General features: G+C 45.5%; 1 protein-coding gene across 5 annotated transcripts in view; it reads right to left on the bottom strand.

Moving 5' to 3' along the window:
* Window positions 1-9,198, bottom strand: part of SLC2A3 (solute carrier family 2 member 3) — an 87,796-nt gene extending 78,598 nt beyond the window's left edge. The window contains exons 1-2 of one of the 5 annotated variants that reach the window (XM_027074201.2): window positions 9,034-9,170; window positions 7,091-7,168 (exon numbers count right to left, since the gene is read on the bottom strand). In XM_027074201.2, coding sequence (XP_026930002.1) covers window positions 7,091-7,111 — 21 coding nt within the window. In that variant the 5' untranslated portion in view covers window positions 7,112-7,168; window positions 9,034-9,170. Of the gene's footprint in view, window positions 1-7,090; window positions 7,169-8,606; window positions 8,946-9,033 lie in introns of those variants that run through there. The other 4 variants (XM_027074202.2, XM_027074203.2, XM_015061338.3 and 1 more) reach the window with 4 other exon arrangements.
* Window positions 9,199-17,749: the final 8,551 nt, after the last annotated feature.

The raw sequence follows: 17,749 nt of genomic DNA, 5'->3' as shown, positions 1-17,749 counted from the left end.
AGGATACTGTAATCATCTGCTGATCTCCTGGCTTACTTCCCCTCATTCCCTGGACATTTTAAAACCTGATTCACTCTCTTGGTTACACCCCTCCTACCATCATCATTCCTAGGCACTCTGTCATCCCTGGAAACAATGTGCTGGGCTCTCAGTTCCTTGTCTACTCATTTCCAGTCATTTTATTTTCCAACCCACCTCAGTCACTTAATCCCATGGTGACACCCCAGGCCTGGCCATTAATGATAGACGTATTCCTTCCAAAACCTCTTTCTTGCATCTCACACTGTCCATCACCTCCTCTGCATTCTTTTTTTTTTTTTTTAATTTTATTTATTTTTGAGACAGAGAGAGACAGTGAGAGCAGGGGAGGAACAGAGAGAGAGAGAGACACAGAATCCAAAACAGGCTCCAGGCTCCACGCTGTCCGCACAGAGCCCGACGCAGGGCTCGAACCCACAAACCGTGAGATCATGACCTGAGCTGAAGTCGGATGCTCAACCAACTGAGCCATCCAGGCGCCCCCAAAATTTTTTAATTTTTTTTTTTTTAATTTATTTTTCAGACAGAGAGAGACAGAGTATGAGCAGGGGAGGGGCAGAGAGAGAGGGAGACACAGAATCTGAAGATGGTTCCAGGGTCTGAGCTGTCAGCAAAGAGCCTGACACGGGGCTCGAACTCACAGAGTGTGAGATCATGACCTGAGCTGAAGTTGGATGCTTAACCGACTGAGCCACCCAGGCGCCCCTAACAATTCGTAATACAAGTAGGATCTCTAAGCCATCGACTCCATCAACTCTTCACTGATGAGCACTTTTCTGTTTTTATTTCTGACATCACCCAGCTTGAATCGTTTCATTCGTCCCTCCACAGGCTCCTTTGCACCACCTGCGACTCTGGCACTCCTTCCCCTCCCGTTGTATTCCTTGGTAAGATCCCAGCCCTTACTCTACTTACTCTGCTTGCTTGCACTCACTAACTGAACAAATGGCTGGGGGAAAATCCACAACCCTGCTTAGGGGATTAATTTAGATTAGGTGATGATCTTAAGTGGGCTCTCAGCACTGCTCTGCAAAGCTTTCTTTTTTTAAGCTTATTTATTTTGAGAGAGAGAGAGAGAGAGAACACGAGCAGCGGAGGGGCAGAGAGACAGAGAGAATCCCCAGCAGGCTCCGTGCTGCCAGAGCAGAGCCAGACTCCGGCCTGAAACTCACAGACCATGAGATCATGACCTGAGCCAAAATCCAGTCCGGACACTTAACCAACTGAGCCACCCAGGCGCCCCACAAAGCCTTCTTGTCTGAAATCAGTTCACTCCCTACTCTGTAAGAAAACAAGTTCACACCTTTTCCTCACTCTTCAAATGATGATCTCCTTTCTAATTTCACTGAAAACCGGAGACGAGAAATTCCTCATCTTTCTACTTCACTACGAAGTCTACTAACTTGACCGTGTCTGAATCCAAACACTCAGCACCACCCCCCCACCCCCCACCCCCCCCCCCCGTTGAAATGCTTGTGTCTCCTGCTCCCATCTGGTGAGGCCGGCCTCTCAGCTAGAGACCTCGATCCTTTTCCCTCTTACCTTACTCAAGAATTCTGACCTGAAAGTTATTTCCCTTATATCATCAAATTTTCCCTTTCTACTATATCCATACCATCATATCTCTTAATAAGACTTTCACTTAGACAGACAAAAATTCAGAAACATGGAGACGTCTAGCATGGTAAGAAGCCAGAGGAGACTCTTACATTACCTGTAAGATTCTATTTCGCAAGCAGGGAGATGGTTCTCAAGATGTTCATTTTAAAAAATTCTTGCCTTTTGGGGGCACCTGGGTGGCTCAGTCAGTTAAGCATCCAGCTCTTGATTTCAGCTCATGTCATGATCTCAAGGTTGTGAGACTGACCCCTGCATTGGGCTCCACGCTCAGCCCGGAGCCTGCTTGGGATTTTCTCTCTGCCCCTTCTCTGCTCGTGCTGTCTCTCTCCAAATAAATAAATAAACATTGAAAAAAAAATTCTTGCTGGGGCACCTGGGTGGCTCAGTTAGCTAAGTGTCCAACTTTGGCTCAGGTCATGATTTCACAGTTCGTAAGTTCGAGCCCCGCATCGGGCTCTGTGCTGACAGCTCAGAGCCTGGAGCCCGCTTCGGATTCTGCGTCCTCCCCGCCCCCCCGCCCCTCCCCCACTCACGCTCAGTCTCTCTCTCTCAAAAATATATAAACATGAAAAAAATTTAAAAAAAAAGATTTATAAGGACAAAGTTTCATTATAACACAACCTTGCAGTGTTTGTTTATATAATGTCTCTGGCTGCTTTAACATATGACAGCAGAGTTGAATAGTTGTAACAGAGACAAAGGGCCTACGAAGCCTAAAATATTTGCTATCTGGCTCTTTACAAAAACTTTATGGACCCCCCCACTCTAATCTGCTAAGCCTTTTTACTCCAGGACCTTTACATCTAGTCTTCCCTCTATCTGAAACGCTTTCTTCAGATCTTCTCATGGTTCGCTCCTTATTGTCCTTCTGGTTTCTGCTCGAATTCATGCTGGACAGCCCTTCCCTGACCACAGTATTTAGAATATGCAACCCTACCCTCCTATTCCAACATCTATGTCTTTACCTTGCTTTCTTTTAATTTGTTTTAAAATTCTGAATGTGTATTTATTTTTGAGAAAGAGAGAGAGAGAGAGAGAGAGAGAGAGAGAGAGAGAGAGCATGAGCAGGGGAGGGGCAGAGAGAGAGGGAGACACAGAATCAGAAGCAAGCTCCAGGCTCTGAGTTGTCAGCACAGAGCCCCACTTGGGGCTCGAACTCACGAACCGCTGAGCTCAAGTCCAACACGTAACCGACTGAACCACCCAGGTGCCCTTGCTCATTTTCCCTTACAGAATGTATCACTTCCCGGGTGCCTGGGTGGCTCAGTCGGTTAAGTGTCTGACGACTGAGCCTGCATCGGGTTCTGTGCTGACAGTGTGGAGCCTGCCTTAGATTCTCCCTCTCCCTCTCTCTCTGCCCCTCCCCTGCTTGCATTCTCTCTCTCGTAAAATAAACAAATAAACATGAAAAAAAAAAAAGAACTATATATCTGATTCCCATCATAGTTTGTATAAGTGATGTTTATGTACCTCCATACCTCCACGGTATTTCCTAACATAATAAGCTGAAGAGTTACATAGGGCTAGAGGGCAAGGATGTTTGACAGTCTTTAGATTTAGGTTTTGTTTTGTTTTTTAAGTTTATTTATTTATTTTGGAGAGAGAGAGCGCGAGCGAGCACAAGCGGGGGAGGAACAGAGAGAAAGGGACCCAGAGAGAATCCCAAGCAGGCTCCTCGCTGTCAGCGCGGAGCCCAACGTGGGGCTCGAACTCACAAACCCATGAGATCATGACCTGAGCTGAAATCAGGAGTCGGTTACTCAACCGCCTGAGCCACCCAGGAGCCCCTAGGTTTAGTTTTCTAACTCCATATTCCTTCTCGATCTCCTCTTGAGCCTAAACTAAAACCCAGTGGGTGAATAATAATGTAGGTTATCTTTTTAACACTGTGATTGGTTTCTCCTAATTGCTTTTGAATTCTGAACCTCTTGATCTGTCTACTAGAACAATGTAAAACAAAAGGAAAGAAAGAGAGTTATGGTATAAAGACACCGATCATAGGCCAGCTGTAGCATGCTCTAGTTGTCTAGTTGTGTGACCTAGAAAACTTATCTCTAGATAATAACATCTGCCCCACAAATCAATGTATTTAAATAACGGCAAGTTCCCAATTATTTAATATTTCCTACACGCCCAGTTCCTGGCACAGAGTTCCTAAAACCTTTGTGATTTCCCAGGTGATAAGAACATTGCGAGCATCTATTGTTCTAATATTTGTCTTTGACCCTGTCCCTGACACGGAGATCTTAAAACCCTTATAAATTCCTAAGTGATGAGAGCACTCGGAACATCCTTTGTTCTAAAGAGGTGACTCTTCAGGTTAATGAGTGGATTCCGGATGGGGGCTGGTCACCAGAAAGACCAAGCCATGGTTAAAAGCTTGGAATTTTCAGCCCTACCCCCTCACCCTCCAGAGCAGGGAGAGGGGCTAGAAATGGAGTTAATAATTGATCACACCTACGTGAGGAAGCTCCACACAATCCCCATAGTAGGGGGTTCAGAGAGCTTTCGGGCTGGTGAATACATGTCCACTGGGAGGGTGACTCACCCCAATTCCAGGGGGATAGAAACTCCTACGCTCAGGAACTCCCCAGACCTGCCCTATGTATCTTTTCATCTGACTGTTCATCTGTATCCTTTATCATATTCTTTAATAAACTGGTAAACACAAGTGTTTCCCTGACTTCTGTGAGCTGCTCCAGAAAATTAGTCAAACCCAAAGAGGGGCACATTAGAATTCTGATCTACAGTCAACTGGCCAGAAGTACAGGTATAGGGGCGCCTGGGTGGCTCAGCTGGTTGAGTCGGACTTCAGCTCAGGTCATGATCTCATGGTTCGTGAGTTCGAGTGCCGCGTCGAGCTCTGTGCTGACAGCCTGGAGCCTGCTTTGGATTTTGTGTCTCCCTCTCTCTCTGCTCCTCCCCTGCTCGCACTCTTGTCTCTCTCTCTCTCTCTCTCAAAAATAAATAAACATTAAAAAAAAAAAAGTACAGGTATAACCAGGGCTTGCAACTGGTTTCTGAAGTGTGTGTGTGTGTGTGTGTGTGTGTGTGTGTGTGTGTGTGTGTGTGGTGTGTGATGGGGAGGTCTAATGGGACTGAGTCCCTAACCTGTAGAATCTGACACTATCTCCAGGTATAGTGTCCGCACTGAATTAAACTGTAGGACAACCAAGTGGTGTCACAGAAAATTGCTGGGTGTGAGGAAAAACCTCTACACATGTGACCAGAACTGAAGTGTTTTATGTGAGTAGTAATGAGACCCACAGGAGACAATCATAGTAGGGAAGAACTGGATGTTTCCCTCCATAGCCCAATGCCTTGCCGAGAGCTTAGAACATATGATCTAATTTAATTGTCACAATAATTGGCAAAGACAGATGTCATGCAAAGAGCTAACTGTAGTGTAGCTAATAGATATGAAATAGGACAAACTTTCAGAGCCATTTATATCTGGCTATGTCAAAATGACCACGTCAAAAGAAAAGTCACTGTTTTTAATGCCAGTAACAACACAAACAACCATCTAAACCTTTGCTTATCCTTATTTACCACCAAAATTTAAGAGACTTTGTCCTTTGATTTCTGTATTGTTGCAAGGTTCTGTGGGCATGTACTTCTTTTAAATTAAAACAACAACCATGATATATGGTATCTTTTTAAATTTTTTTTTAACGTTTATTTATTATTGAGAGACGGAGCACAAGCAGGTGAGGGGCAGTGAGAGGGGGAGACACAGAATCGGAAGCAGGCTCCAGGCTCTGAACTGTCAGCACAGAGCCCGACACGGGGCTTGAGCCCATGAACCGTGAGATCAGGACCTGAGCCGAAGTCGGACGCTTAACCAACTGAGCCACCCAGGCGTCCCCATGATATATGGTATGTTAATAATGACAAGGTCAGCATAAGTAGAAGCCCACAATTAACAGAGGTAGACAGTCCTGTGATTTTTGAAATCGAAAACAAAGTAAGGAGTCAAATCTAATTATTAAATTAAATAAATACGTGGCAGGGGGAGCTGGGTAGGGGTCTGGGATGGCAGGGGCACACTGGCTTTGCTCTTGATAGGTATAGAGGTTTTTAAAAATAATTAAAAAAAATAATCACTCTAATTTCTGTGTTTCATATCTTGCTCTTACAGAGCTTCCTCTAATGTCTTTCTAAAATAGTCCTAACAGGGACCTCTGGGTGGCTCAGTCGGTTAAGGGTCCAGCTCGACTTCGGCTCAGGTCATGATCTCTCAGTTCGTGGGTTCAAGCCCCCCACTGGGCTCTGTGCTGGTAGCACAGAGCCTGTTTGGGATTCTGTCTCCCTCTCTCTCTGCCCCTCTCCCACTTGCTCGCTCTCTCTCTCTCTCTCAAAATAAATAAAAATAAACTTAAAAAGATAGTCTTAATAATTGTCATATAAATGCATAATCTTTTAAAATGGGTTGACTGGGGTGCCTGGGTGGCTTAGTCGGTTGAGCGTCCGACTTCAGCTCAGGTCATGATCTCGCGGTCTGTGGGTTCGAGCCCCATGTCGGGCTCTGTGCTGACAGCTCAGAGCCTGGAGCCTGCTTTGGATTCTGTGTCTCCCTCTCTCTCTGCTCCTCCCCCGCTCATGCTCTGTCTCTCTCTCTGTCAAAAATAAATCAACATTAAAAAATAAAAAATAAAAAAAAATAAAATGGGTTGACTTTAAAAATTTTCCAAAATGTCCATCTTTTGGAAAGTATGCTAAGGAAGAGCAATTGCTTCCCCAGGTTTTCTTCCCTTAGCGAGACTATTAAAAAGTTCAGGAGAAAATCTGGCAGGTTGAAACGCCAGCCATGCAAGGTACCAAAGAATTCCCAGAAGCGACCTTATTTAAAGTCTTTCTAGACGTGATCACACGCGGTAAACCACTCACTTCAGGCAGTATGTAATTTTAGCCACCAAATGATGTCTACCCTACCCCCATCTCATTCCAAAAGGTCAAACGTGACTTAGTACCTTTTTGGGGAATTTTACCGCGATGCTTTGTAACTGACAGGCTTCAGTTACACTCTAGAGCCTGCTCTATAAGAAGAGTTCTTATTATTGTACGTTCATATATCGTATCAGTCTTCACATCTACACAGCCACAGCTCTTTGCAAGGACATTCCTCTAAGACCGCTTGCGTATAATTTTACCAAGGCCTATTTGCCATTACAATGCTGAAACGGATATTTTGTCCTTCTAATTGTTCTCGGTGACATCAAAGCACAAAACACCCCAAGTGGCAAATGCTCATTGTGAGTAGAGAGGATGTGGGAACGGACCAAGTCTATGGGCTGCAATCGACTCTCCCACCACCACTCGGGTATGTCATACATGATCAAGACAACAAAAGTTTAGGGAGATGATCGGTATTAACATAACCACGACAAAACAGTTGGACACCAATCTGAAATACATTCTCAATACTCACATCCTGTTTGCTGCTCTCCATCTCTCTGCTACACTAAGAATTGACTCTCCCTCCACTTCCTCTTCAAGGTACTGCTTCCTGTAAATTGCAATTGGCTAGTTATTCATTCGCTCTATCGACTTAAAACTCCTTGAGAGCTAAAAGTATGACTTAGCCCGCTGGCCATCGGGCATACCAATAAATATTTGTGGAAGAAAGTGAAACCTCATGTGATTCTAACGATGTGTTAGATGAACTCCACTCTGGGGTCTTCACACAAAGCTCTTGCCACTCGTTCGGCAGCCAGTGGGAAGAATTTTATCAAGTTAAGGGTTCCAGGGGAGAGAAAAGGGACAGAGGTGGATGTGGTAAAAATGGAACCTCTACATTTTGAGTCATTGCTCTGTCACCAACCAGCAGTTTCTCCATCAGCAAAATAAGCGGGGGTTAGGTAATCTTGCTGTTACAAAATTCCTTGATTTAACGTGGCTTATTTTGCCATTTAATGTAAAATATTTGAAATGAGCCACCTTTGGCCTAAACTGCTCTAGTGAGCTGCGGTTGACTCATGTCTGAGTCTGTTCCCTCCTCTCCTGTGTATAGTTGTGGGGATTGGCTGGGATGTTGGAGCACCAGTATTTCCTGAGCTTAGGAGGCAGAGAATTAGGACAGATCATTCCCTTGACTCTCCCACAGCCTTCTTGTGACTTCTCCTTTCCATTTTGCTCTTCAGACTTCTTACCCCAGCCTCTTCTCTCTCCTTTCCCTTTGCTACTTATCTCTTTTGGGGAATGGGGCGCAGGGGAGGAAGTGGGAACAAAACCAAAACAGAGGAACGCAAACAAAATTCATTCAGGTGATCTCTTCCGGAAAACAAATGGAAGTTCTAAATTTAGTCTATGCATTCCACTGGAACAAAATTATTAAGAGTGTATTGCCAAGGGTACCAGGCCTTACTCTCCTTCTCTCACACTTAAGGAATAAAGCACTAAATGAATGGATGACCCATAATTTTCTAAGAAAATTCCAGATTTCACCTACAAAGCTAATCTGCGTAGCAATTAAACTCCTGGTAGACACCGTTCAAGGTCAACACAGTCCCCTCAGCGTGAATCATTCTTGGAGGCTTCCTCACTTCTTTCTGGTCTCTGGTCAAGACACTTCCTTGGAAAAGAATTCCCAGACCCACCCCATCACCATCCTCTGACTTGACATGCGACCCCTTCTCCCTCGCCCAGGTTAATACACCAGTCCCCTCCCCATTCCTCACTGTGCATTTTCTTCATAAGATTTATCATCGTCTCTCTGTGTTTTCGTGTCTGTCCCTTCATTAGAATATAAGCTCCAGGAGGCCAGGGCCATTGTTCCTACCTGGTTCCCGGTAGGCTTCCTAGCACTTAGAGCAGGGACTGGGACATAATAGGCGCTCAGGAAATAATCAGTATTCTTTCCAATGCTCTGAGACGACTTGCCAGTTTCTGCAGAGCCGCAGGACCCCTTCTCCCTCAGCCCACCCCAACTCTGGGTCACCACCCACCTTCACCTGGTCCCAGCTCGCGGGCCGGTCCTCCCACCTGCCGGTCACGGGGGCAGGGCCACTGGGACAGCGCAGCGCGCCCACCACCCGGACCCGGCAACTGCAGTTGGGCCCTGCGGCTCGGCTCAACCGCCCGTCTTCAGGGCCCGCCACGCTTTCCCGCTGGTCCCAGGCCGCCGCGCCCGGGAGTGGCAGCGACGGCGACGGCGCCACCGCGCTTCCGCCGCGCTCGCTGAGCGGCCGTTAGGACGCCCGCGCTGCTACCAAATGCTAAGGATTCTTTTTGGACGGATCCGTTGATGTGGTAGTAAAACGTGACTCGTTTATCCGGATCCCTCCGGAAGGAAGACGCATGCTTCCCCCCGCGGGCGGCGCAGGGGCCCCGCTCCCGAGCCCCAGCCTGGCCGGCCTCAGCCCTGCTTCTCACCTCCGCATCAAACTGACCAGCCCGGGCCTCCGCCGCAAGCCCCATCCCGCGTCTTCGGACGGAGGCAGCAGGGGCGACCCTTTACGGGGAAACGGCGCTGGGCCCCGCCATCCTCAATGTCGCCGTTAACAGGGTGTTAACATTTCTGCTTTAAGAGATACCGGTTCCCCCTCACCGCCCCCTCGCCCCGGAGATGATGCCCCCAGATATCCCTGCGGGGCGGGCCTGAGTGCTTGCCGAGAAGGCGGGGTGGGGGGGGGGGCGGCAATTCCTGGTAGTTCTTTTGGCCCCATTAGCTGTCTTCTGATGGGAAGTCCAACTGTCTACCTTGCCGCCTCCCAGAAAGGACTCTTCAGAGTTTGGGGGTTAGGAGTAATAAATAAAGGTCGTCCCCTGCTGCCTTTTTGTGGGTGCTCCCCAGGGGAGGGGAGGGGCCAAGAGACAGATACACAAAAGTTTTAGAGAGATTATTCTTCCCCTAACCTAACCTGGAATTATTTGGAGCCTCCTCATGGTGGTTTGGCCTTTAGTAAAGAGGCGAGGCAACAGTGACAAGGTGGTTTTTTTGGCTTTTGGGTTTTTTTTACAGATCTACACTGCCCTTCTCAAAATAGACCGTCCTAATGCACAATAAACGCGTGAAAAAGTGTGCAGCTGAGTTGCTCCTCAGGGGACCCCAGATTAAAACTGCTTGAGAGACCACTGCACACCCACCAGAAGGGTTAAAATGAAGGTGGAGGAAAAGAGAACAAAGAGGGAATGTCAGTAGTGGGAGGGAGGGTGAGGAATCAGGAACTCATACACTGTCCAGGGGAGTATACATTGATAAATTGGGTGCAATCACTTGGGGAAACTATTTAGCAGTATTTATTAAAACAGAACCTAGGCCTAGCCTATGACCCAACAGTTTCATTGCAAGGTATTTCGACATAAATGCATATACATGTTCACCAAAAAAAAAACCCAGGTACCAAAGTGTTCATCTCAGCAGTGTTCCTAATAGCTTCAAAACTGGGAATAATCCAAATGTCATTGAAAGAAGAATGGATAAGTACATGGTATAGTCACTCAATGAGAGTGTAATAGAGCCCTGAGAACAAATGTCCTACAGTGGCACACAGCCATATGGATGAGTCTCGCAAAGTTAAGTAAAAGAAATCGGGGTGCAAAGAATGTAGTCAATGATTGTGTGTATATAAAGGTCAAAAACAGCAAAACTATGGTGTCATAAATCTAGATTGTGGTTACCCTTTGGGGAATTTGGACTGGGAGGGCTTTTGGAGTATGTTCTGTCACTTGGTCTAAGTGCTGTTAACTTTATAAAAACAACCATCCAATGAAAAATGTTTCCTTACCTGCTTCACTTGTAAAAGTTTTCAATCGAGAACAACAACAAAAAAGCCTGGGGCGCTTGGGTGGCTCAGTGGGTTGAGCATCCTGACTTCTAGCTCAGGTCATGATCTCTTGGTTCCTGAATTCGAGACCCACATCGCGCTTGCTGCTGTCAGCACAGAGCTCCCTTTGGATCCTCTGTCCCCTTCTCTCTGCCCCTCCCCCGTTTGCATGCACACTCCCCCCCCCCCAAAAAAATAAAACATTTAAAAAAATGGCTGCTGCTAAAACACAAAGAACAAAAAAGCCTGACAAATTACTTTGTCCAACTTCTCTGTTCAATTCAACATGCATCCCTTTTATTGTCACTATCTAAAGGCACTAGTAGGCACTGTGGAGTCTGGGAAGGATGTCTGTGCCTTCCAGGAGTTCATAATCGGTGCTACAGACATAAAAGTCATTGCTTAGGAATAGTCTTTGATACTATGCTAATTGTTAAGGAAATCCCAAATAATTACTCTGGAAGAAAGTTGGGGGAAAGAATATGCAACTAGGCAGAGTGTCTGAGTTGGAAGGGGCCTTAAGAGCCTTATAATTTCTTGTGGACTGGGGCTAGGGTGATCAACTGTCCCAGTTATCCCAGGACTAAGGGGTTTCCCAGGATAGTCCTGGGCAACCTGGGATGGGTGGTCACCCCAACAGGGGCTAGGCCTGATTCATTGTTAAACTTGAAGCTTCTAACACAGTCTGGTGCATGGAAGATGCGCAGTAAGCTCAGTGAGTATTAGTTGAAATAAACTGAGGGAAAATAGTAGCAAAAGCACCTAGTCAGGCGATACCAGCTCTTCTCTGAAGGTTAGGGAATTATGGATCAGGTAGGGATTAGGATCAGGTTGAGGAAGGCCTTGAATGCCAAGCTGAATAGTGTGGATTATGTTTTATTGACAGTTGGTAGCTTTTGAACAAAAAGAATGACATGGAAAAAAAAAATCTGTGCTTTTCTTTATTAAATCTAGGTCACTGAAGGGGATGAGTTGGCCTTAGTAGAGTCTACAAGCTGAAGTCCAGGGAGAGGGTAATTAGGAGTCCAGAAAAAAGTTGAATAATGGACTTTTAGAACTCTAAGGGAACTAAGGGTTCCATTAGCCTAATGCCTTTTTAATTTTTTAATTAACAATTTTTTCCTAGAATATGTTCCTTTTAGAAACTGCTCCTTCCACATCTTTTCTAAGTCTTTCTTTTTTTTAACTTAAAAAAAAAAAGGTTTATTTATTTTGAGGGGGAAGGGGCAGAGCGAGGGAGAGAGAGAGAATCCCAAGCAGGCTCTGTACAGACAGCACAGAGCCCAGCTCCAGACTCCTCATGAAATGTGAGATCATGACCTGAGCCAAAATCAAGAGTTGGAGGCTTAACTATCTGAGCCACCCAGATGCCCTAAGGTTGTTCGGTAAGTCTTGAACAGACTGGACGAGAAGCTAAGTTTCTTCTCTGCACTGGCAGTGACCTTATACTACTTCAGTGGCTTCGCAGCTCTGTCACACTGAAACAAGATGTTTCTTGGGAAAGGAAGGAACGAGGTAGTATTTCTTTTTTGGGGGAAGTGAAATTTATCCAGTTCTTAAATTCTGAGAGTATAGCCTTCCCGTCTTTTTTGTATTAAAAATGTAAATTCTCAGGGGCCTGGCTGGCTCAGTTGGTTAGGTGACTGATTTCAGCTCAGGGCATGATCTTCGAGGTTCACGAGTTCGAGCCCTGCATCAGGCTCTGTGCTGACAGCTCAGAGCCGGGAGCCTACTTAGGACTCTGTGTCTCCCTCTGTTTCTGACCCTCCCCCACTCACACTCTGTCTCTCTTTCATTTCATAAAAAAAAAAAGAAAAAAAAATTAAAGATGTTAATTCTCTTGTGAAATGGTGGTTATGGTAGAAGATAGTTGGTAATGTTTTTTTTAATTTTTTTTTTTTTATTATTTTTGGGAGAGACAGAGAGACAGAGAGAGAGAGAAAGCAAGGGAGGAGCAGAGAGAGAGGGAGACACAGAATCCAAAGCAGCCTCCAGGCTCTAAGCTGCCAGCACAGAGCCCGACGTGGGTCTCGAACCCACGAACCGTGAGATCATGACCTGAGCCAAAGTCGGACGCTCAACGGACTGAGCCACCCAGGCACCCTGGTAATGTCTTTATGTCACTATATCAAAAGTTCTCTGTTCCCCATTATATCCCGATTGGTTTATAAAATTAAAAAGTGTGAAACAGACTTTGCTTCCTTCTTTTGCTGGTTCTGGCTCAGAGTCCTTTCATTCTACTCACTTATTACCAAGCATGTTCTTTTTTTTTTTTTTCCTTCAGAGTTTTTTATTTGAGTAATCTCTACACCCAATGTAAGGCTCAAACTCACGACACCGAGACCAAGAATGGCATGCTCCCCTGACTGAGCCATCTAGGTGCTCATTACCAAGAACATTTTTAAAATGTAAAGGGGTGCCTGGGTAGCTCATTTGTTTGAGTGTCCGACTCTTGAGATTGGCTCAGGCTAATGATCCCAGGGTCCGAGGATGAAGCGGAGTGGAGCCCTGCATGGAGCCCGACCAGGGAGGAGCCCCTCCTGGAGCCTGCTTAAGAGTCTCTTTCTCCCTCTGCCCCCTCCCTATCTCATGCTCTCTCTCTTTTTTTATTGTTAAGTTTATTCTTGAGAAAGAGAGAGAGGGAGAGAATGGGGGAGGGGCAGAGAAAGAGGGAGACAGAGAGTCTGAAGCAGGCTCCCCAAGCCCAATGTGGGGCTCGAACCCATGGAATTGTGAGTTCGTGACCTGAACCGGAGTCAGGCGCTCCGCTGACTGAGCCACCCAGGCGCCCCTTGTGCTCTAAAATTTAAAAAAAAAAAATTTTTTTTAATGCAGGTACATATATACTTGTGATAGGTATGGCTGACACCCATTCTCTCTCTTTATATCTTTCCCTGTACCTACAGAGGCTGGAAAACCAAAAACTCAATTTCCTAGATTTCCTTGCAGCTAGGGTTCTAGTTGTTAAGTTTTGATCTATCAATAATTGGCACATCCAAGAGATTTGAAAAGTGGAAGTGAGGCAGGGGCCATCTTCTGGCTGCTTTGGTTGTTGCTACTGGCCAGCATGGTCATGGGATGTAGGGTTTTTCTGCAGCAGTGTTCCAGTATCCACTTACAAGCTTCATGGTCCCTAAAGGCTGCTGAGGCAGTGTGAGCAACAGTAGTTTCCTGACTGCTGGGTCATAACCAAGGCACTATGTTCTTGAACTCAATAGTTTCAGCAATGGTCTTGATTCCTCCCCTTTGTGAAGGTTCCCTGCTGAGTGAATTTAGTAGTCTTGTTTTTGTTTTGGCTTTTAAGTTTATTTACTTTGAGGGGAGGGGGTGGGAGGAGCAGAGAGAGAGAGAATCCTGGTGTGGGGCTCCAACCCACTAACCGCGAGATCACATCCTGAGGCGAAATCAAGAGTCAGACACTTAACCCACTGAGCCACCCAGGCGCCCCAGTAGTCTTGTTTTTGAAGCCATTTCTGGGATGCGGCAGAGGCCCTGCTCCTTTTAGGTCCTTCCAACAATTTTGTAAGTACCCACGTTCCTGTATTAAGACCTTTTCTGCCTAAAATAAAGTGGTTTGTTTATTGTAGCCAACCCTGACAGACAGAACATCTAAGCAATAGTAAGTACTTTGTCCCACCTACACCTCTGCCTTCCCTTTTCCTCTTCTTTCCATAAATTCCAAGTGCAGCATAACCTGGTGCTTGCTTTCTTGGTCTTTTGGAGCTTTGTAGCCATTCCTTGGACCTCCATGGAAAGAAACAAGATTACTGTGTTTCTCAAGGCAGGTGGTTGGAGAGGTGGGTGCAGTTAGGCTCCAGAAGGTTAAAGATTTTCCTAGGGCCTAAGATTCTGACTCAGTGTCTTACATTCTCACCAATCAAGATGTCACTGGTTTATCTTTACGTGCTAGAGGGCTTGGATCTTTGATCAGGAACAATGCAAGTTTCTTTCTTTCTTTCTTTCTTTCTTTCTTTCTTTCTTAATCTTTCCTTAGACTTGATGCTAGGCTCTATTTTCCCTCAGAGACCATTTCTGCTTTGATTTATTGCACATCATCAAAAGGAAAGTGACAGACAGTGCTTAACTGTATGAATTATTAACCCCAAAGTAATTTTGTATGTTTCCACATAATTCATATAACATTACTAGGGAAAAAATGCACTTTTATCTCATAAATATAATTCTTAAAAAATTTTTTTTTAACGTTTATTTATTTTGACAGAGAGAGACAGAGCATAAGCGGGGGAGGGGCAGAGAGAGAGGGAGACACAGAATCCGAAGCAGGCTCCAGGCTCTGAGCTGTCAGCACAGAGCCCCACGCAGGGCCCGAACTCACAGACTGAGAGATCATGACCTGAGCGGAAGTCGGATGCTCAACCGACTGAGCCACCCAGGCGCCCCAGAGCACAGTTTTTAGATCATGTTAAAGCATTGATGAAATCTTGCTATTAACTTGCTGGAAAGCAAGCAATTCCATAATCTCTAGTATGATGTTTATCTGTCAACACTCTCAGAGTTAAGTTCTTCCTACCCTCGAATCTCAGATTTTTCCATTCATTGGATGTAGAAGACATCTTTTTACTAATTCCATCTATCTTTTCAATTTTTCTAGAAATGCAGGTTAAGGGGAAATCTGCTTGCAAAATTTAAAGTCCTCAGGGTATTAAGGAGAAAATGGTAGTGTTTTCACAGGTAGGTAGCATCCCAGGTAGGTCTAGGAAGCAGATCTAGCTTTCATTTTATGGCTGGATTAACCAGGGTGGTAGGTGTGAAACATTTCTTCAGGATCATAAAATTGACATAAATACTTTAAAAAGTCTTATTCTTGTTTGGTTTAGATCACCTGCCACTACCTGACGCCACTAGGCATCAGAGACAGAATGATGAATACCCAAGCTTTCTTTTTTGATTAATGCTTTTCCTTCAGACAAATCGTTTCCGTTCTCTTCACCTCCGCCCACTCTCTTCAATTATTTTATGAATGCTTTCTTTAGGAACCCGCCTGCTTGGATACTGTGGTCCAGGGTCCGTCCTTAGCTTTCTCTATTAAAGCCTCAGTTTCCCTAGCCTTCCCTTCAGGCAAGGTTAAACCCCATGCTTTTCCTTTCCTCTGACTCATTCTTGTAGGTAATGTAAGTAAATGGGAAGCCTGGGACCAAAGGCTCCTAAGAATGTAATTATCATGTGTATTCCAGAAAGCCAGGGTACGCGCTGACTTCTTCGAGTAAACAGGAAATTATCGATCCTATGCAGGAAATGACCTTGTTTGAGGGCAACGAAGGTGCCGCGGATTTCCCTCTTTCCTTCAGTTCCCTTCTAAACTCATTTCCGGGTTTCAATCAATTTGGTCCTTCAGTACCATAACAGAGTCCAGCTCGCTCTTCTCAGTCCCACCCCAGACATCGTCCCTGAGAGGATGGCCAATAAGCCCTGCACTGTAGTGGACATTTGTATGCCTTGTTTTTACCTCACTGCAAATCTCCACCAATCAGTAGTTGCGGTAGGCTGTACCAAAATAATCTTCACTTCCTCCCCCAATAGCCACCCCCTCGCTTGCGTCATCCTGATGGATTACTTCTGTAGCCAATCAACAAGCAAGCTTGGGCCCAGCCTACCTTAAACTCAATCAATTAAAACGAAGACGGGGAATTGGGGCGGAGAATGGAAAACTTGCCCCCTCTTTTGGAAACGGCTTGGAGGGGCGCGTCCGGATTTCGTGAATTTACAATTTTCGACTAACAGTCACCGCATACTGTATACCTCACATGCCTCAGTTCTGTTGTCTTCGACCCCACCCCAAGATGAGCCCCACCCCTCACATATTCCTCCCCCACCCCCCACAATTTCAGCCGGACACGCCCCCATCCTGAAGCCTCCGGAAAAGAACCAAACCCAATGGCCGGTGCTTTACACGTTCCTCCCGTGCGCCTAGAGTAGGGGAAGGAGAGACCCTGCGGCCTCGGGCGCCAATCTTTCCATTCAGTGCGTCTTTCCTCCCTTCCCCACGTTCCCGGGTCGGAGCTGACACGGGAGTGGGAGGAGCCGAGTGCCCGCTTGGCTGGGGGAGAGGCCAAAGCTTCTTAAGGTGGAACAGAGCTGTTGGGAGGCTGGGCCTCAACACCACTGGGATGTGACGTCCTCCTGCCTTCCAACCTCGCTTCCTACAGTTTTTCATCCCGTAACCGTAGTTTCTACCCTTGGTTTTAGGGAGAATAAACAGGTTAATAGAGGACATAAAGTTAGCATAGGAAACTTAAGGTAATAAACAGTTATGTATGGGAAGGAAACCTAACATGGAGAGAATTTAATCCCCTCTGCTGTGTTCTATTCTGTGCTCCCGACATTACCCTTTAAAGTAGCAGCTAGAATTTTTCTGATGTGCAAACGTGAGCGCAAATTTCGCCTGTAAATATTTCTAAATTAATCGTTTGTATGTTCCTGTATTCCCTACCCACTAGATCTGACTTCAGCCATGAAAGGAAGCAAGAATCCTGTGCTTAGTGGCTTGTGGGTTACTTCCTACACCTTTTACCAGCAGGTCCCCTGGAAAACTGGAAGAGTGTAGGCGGTGTATGACACAGCCTTGCAGTCTGGCTCTGGTTCACTCTTCTCGGTTGTAAAATTGGGATAATAATAAAAGACATAGTGTAAATGAAAACGTCGTAATCTGAAAAGTGTAAGCAAACATTAGATAATACAGTATTATAAATACAAAGCATATAATTATAGGACATATTTACATAATCCTTGCTATCTTGCATTTTTTAAGCAGTATTTAAAAAAAAATTTTTTTAAGTAAACTCTCCCCCCAATATGGGGCTGGAACTCAGTACCCCAAGATCAAGAGGAGCCAGCCAGGCTCCTCTTAAAAATTTTTTTGGGAAGTGGCACTTGGGTGGCTCAATCCCTTAAGCATTTAGCATCAGACTCTTGTTTTCTGCTCAGGTCATGATCTCCTGGTTTCTTGAGTTGGAGTCCTGCATCCAGCTCTGCTCTGACAGGGTGGAGACTGCTTGGGATTCTCTCTCTCCCTCTTTCTCTGCCCCTCCCCCACTGGCACTGTTTGTGTCTCTCTCAAAATAAATAAACTTAATCTTTTGGAAAATTTCAAACACATACAAATGTACAAAGGATAGTATTTATTTGCTTATTATTTATTTAAGATTTTATTTTTAAGTATCTCTAGACCCAACATGGATTTGGAAGTCACAACTCTGATTTCAAGATTCCCCCAGCCAGGTGCCTTGAGAATAGTATTTTATTTTTTTTAAACCATATTGGAGTGGTCTAGCTGGCTGAGTTGGTGGAGCATGTGACTCTTG

Source organism: Acinonyx jubatus, chromosome B4, assembly GCF_027475565.1.
Source record: "Acinonyx jubatus isolate Ajub_Pintada_27869175 chromosome B4, VMU_Ajub_asm_v1.0, whole genome shotgun sequence".
NCBI classification, from domain to species: domain Eukaryota; kingdom Metazoa; phylum Chordata; class Mammalia; order Carnivora; family Felidae; genus Acinonyx; species Acinonyx jubatus.
This window is presented reverse-complemented; position numbering and strand designations above follow the sequence as displayed.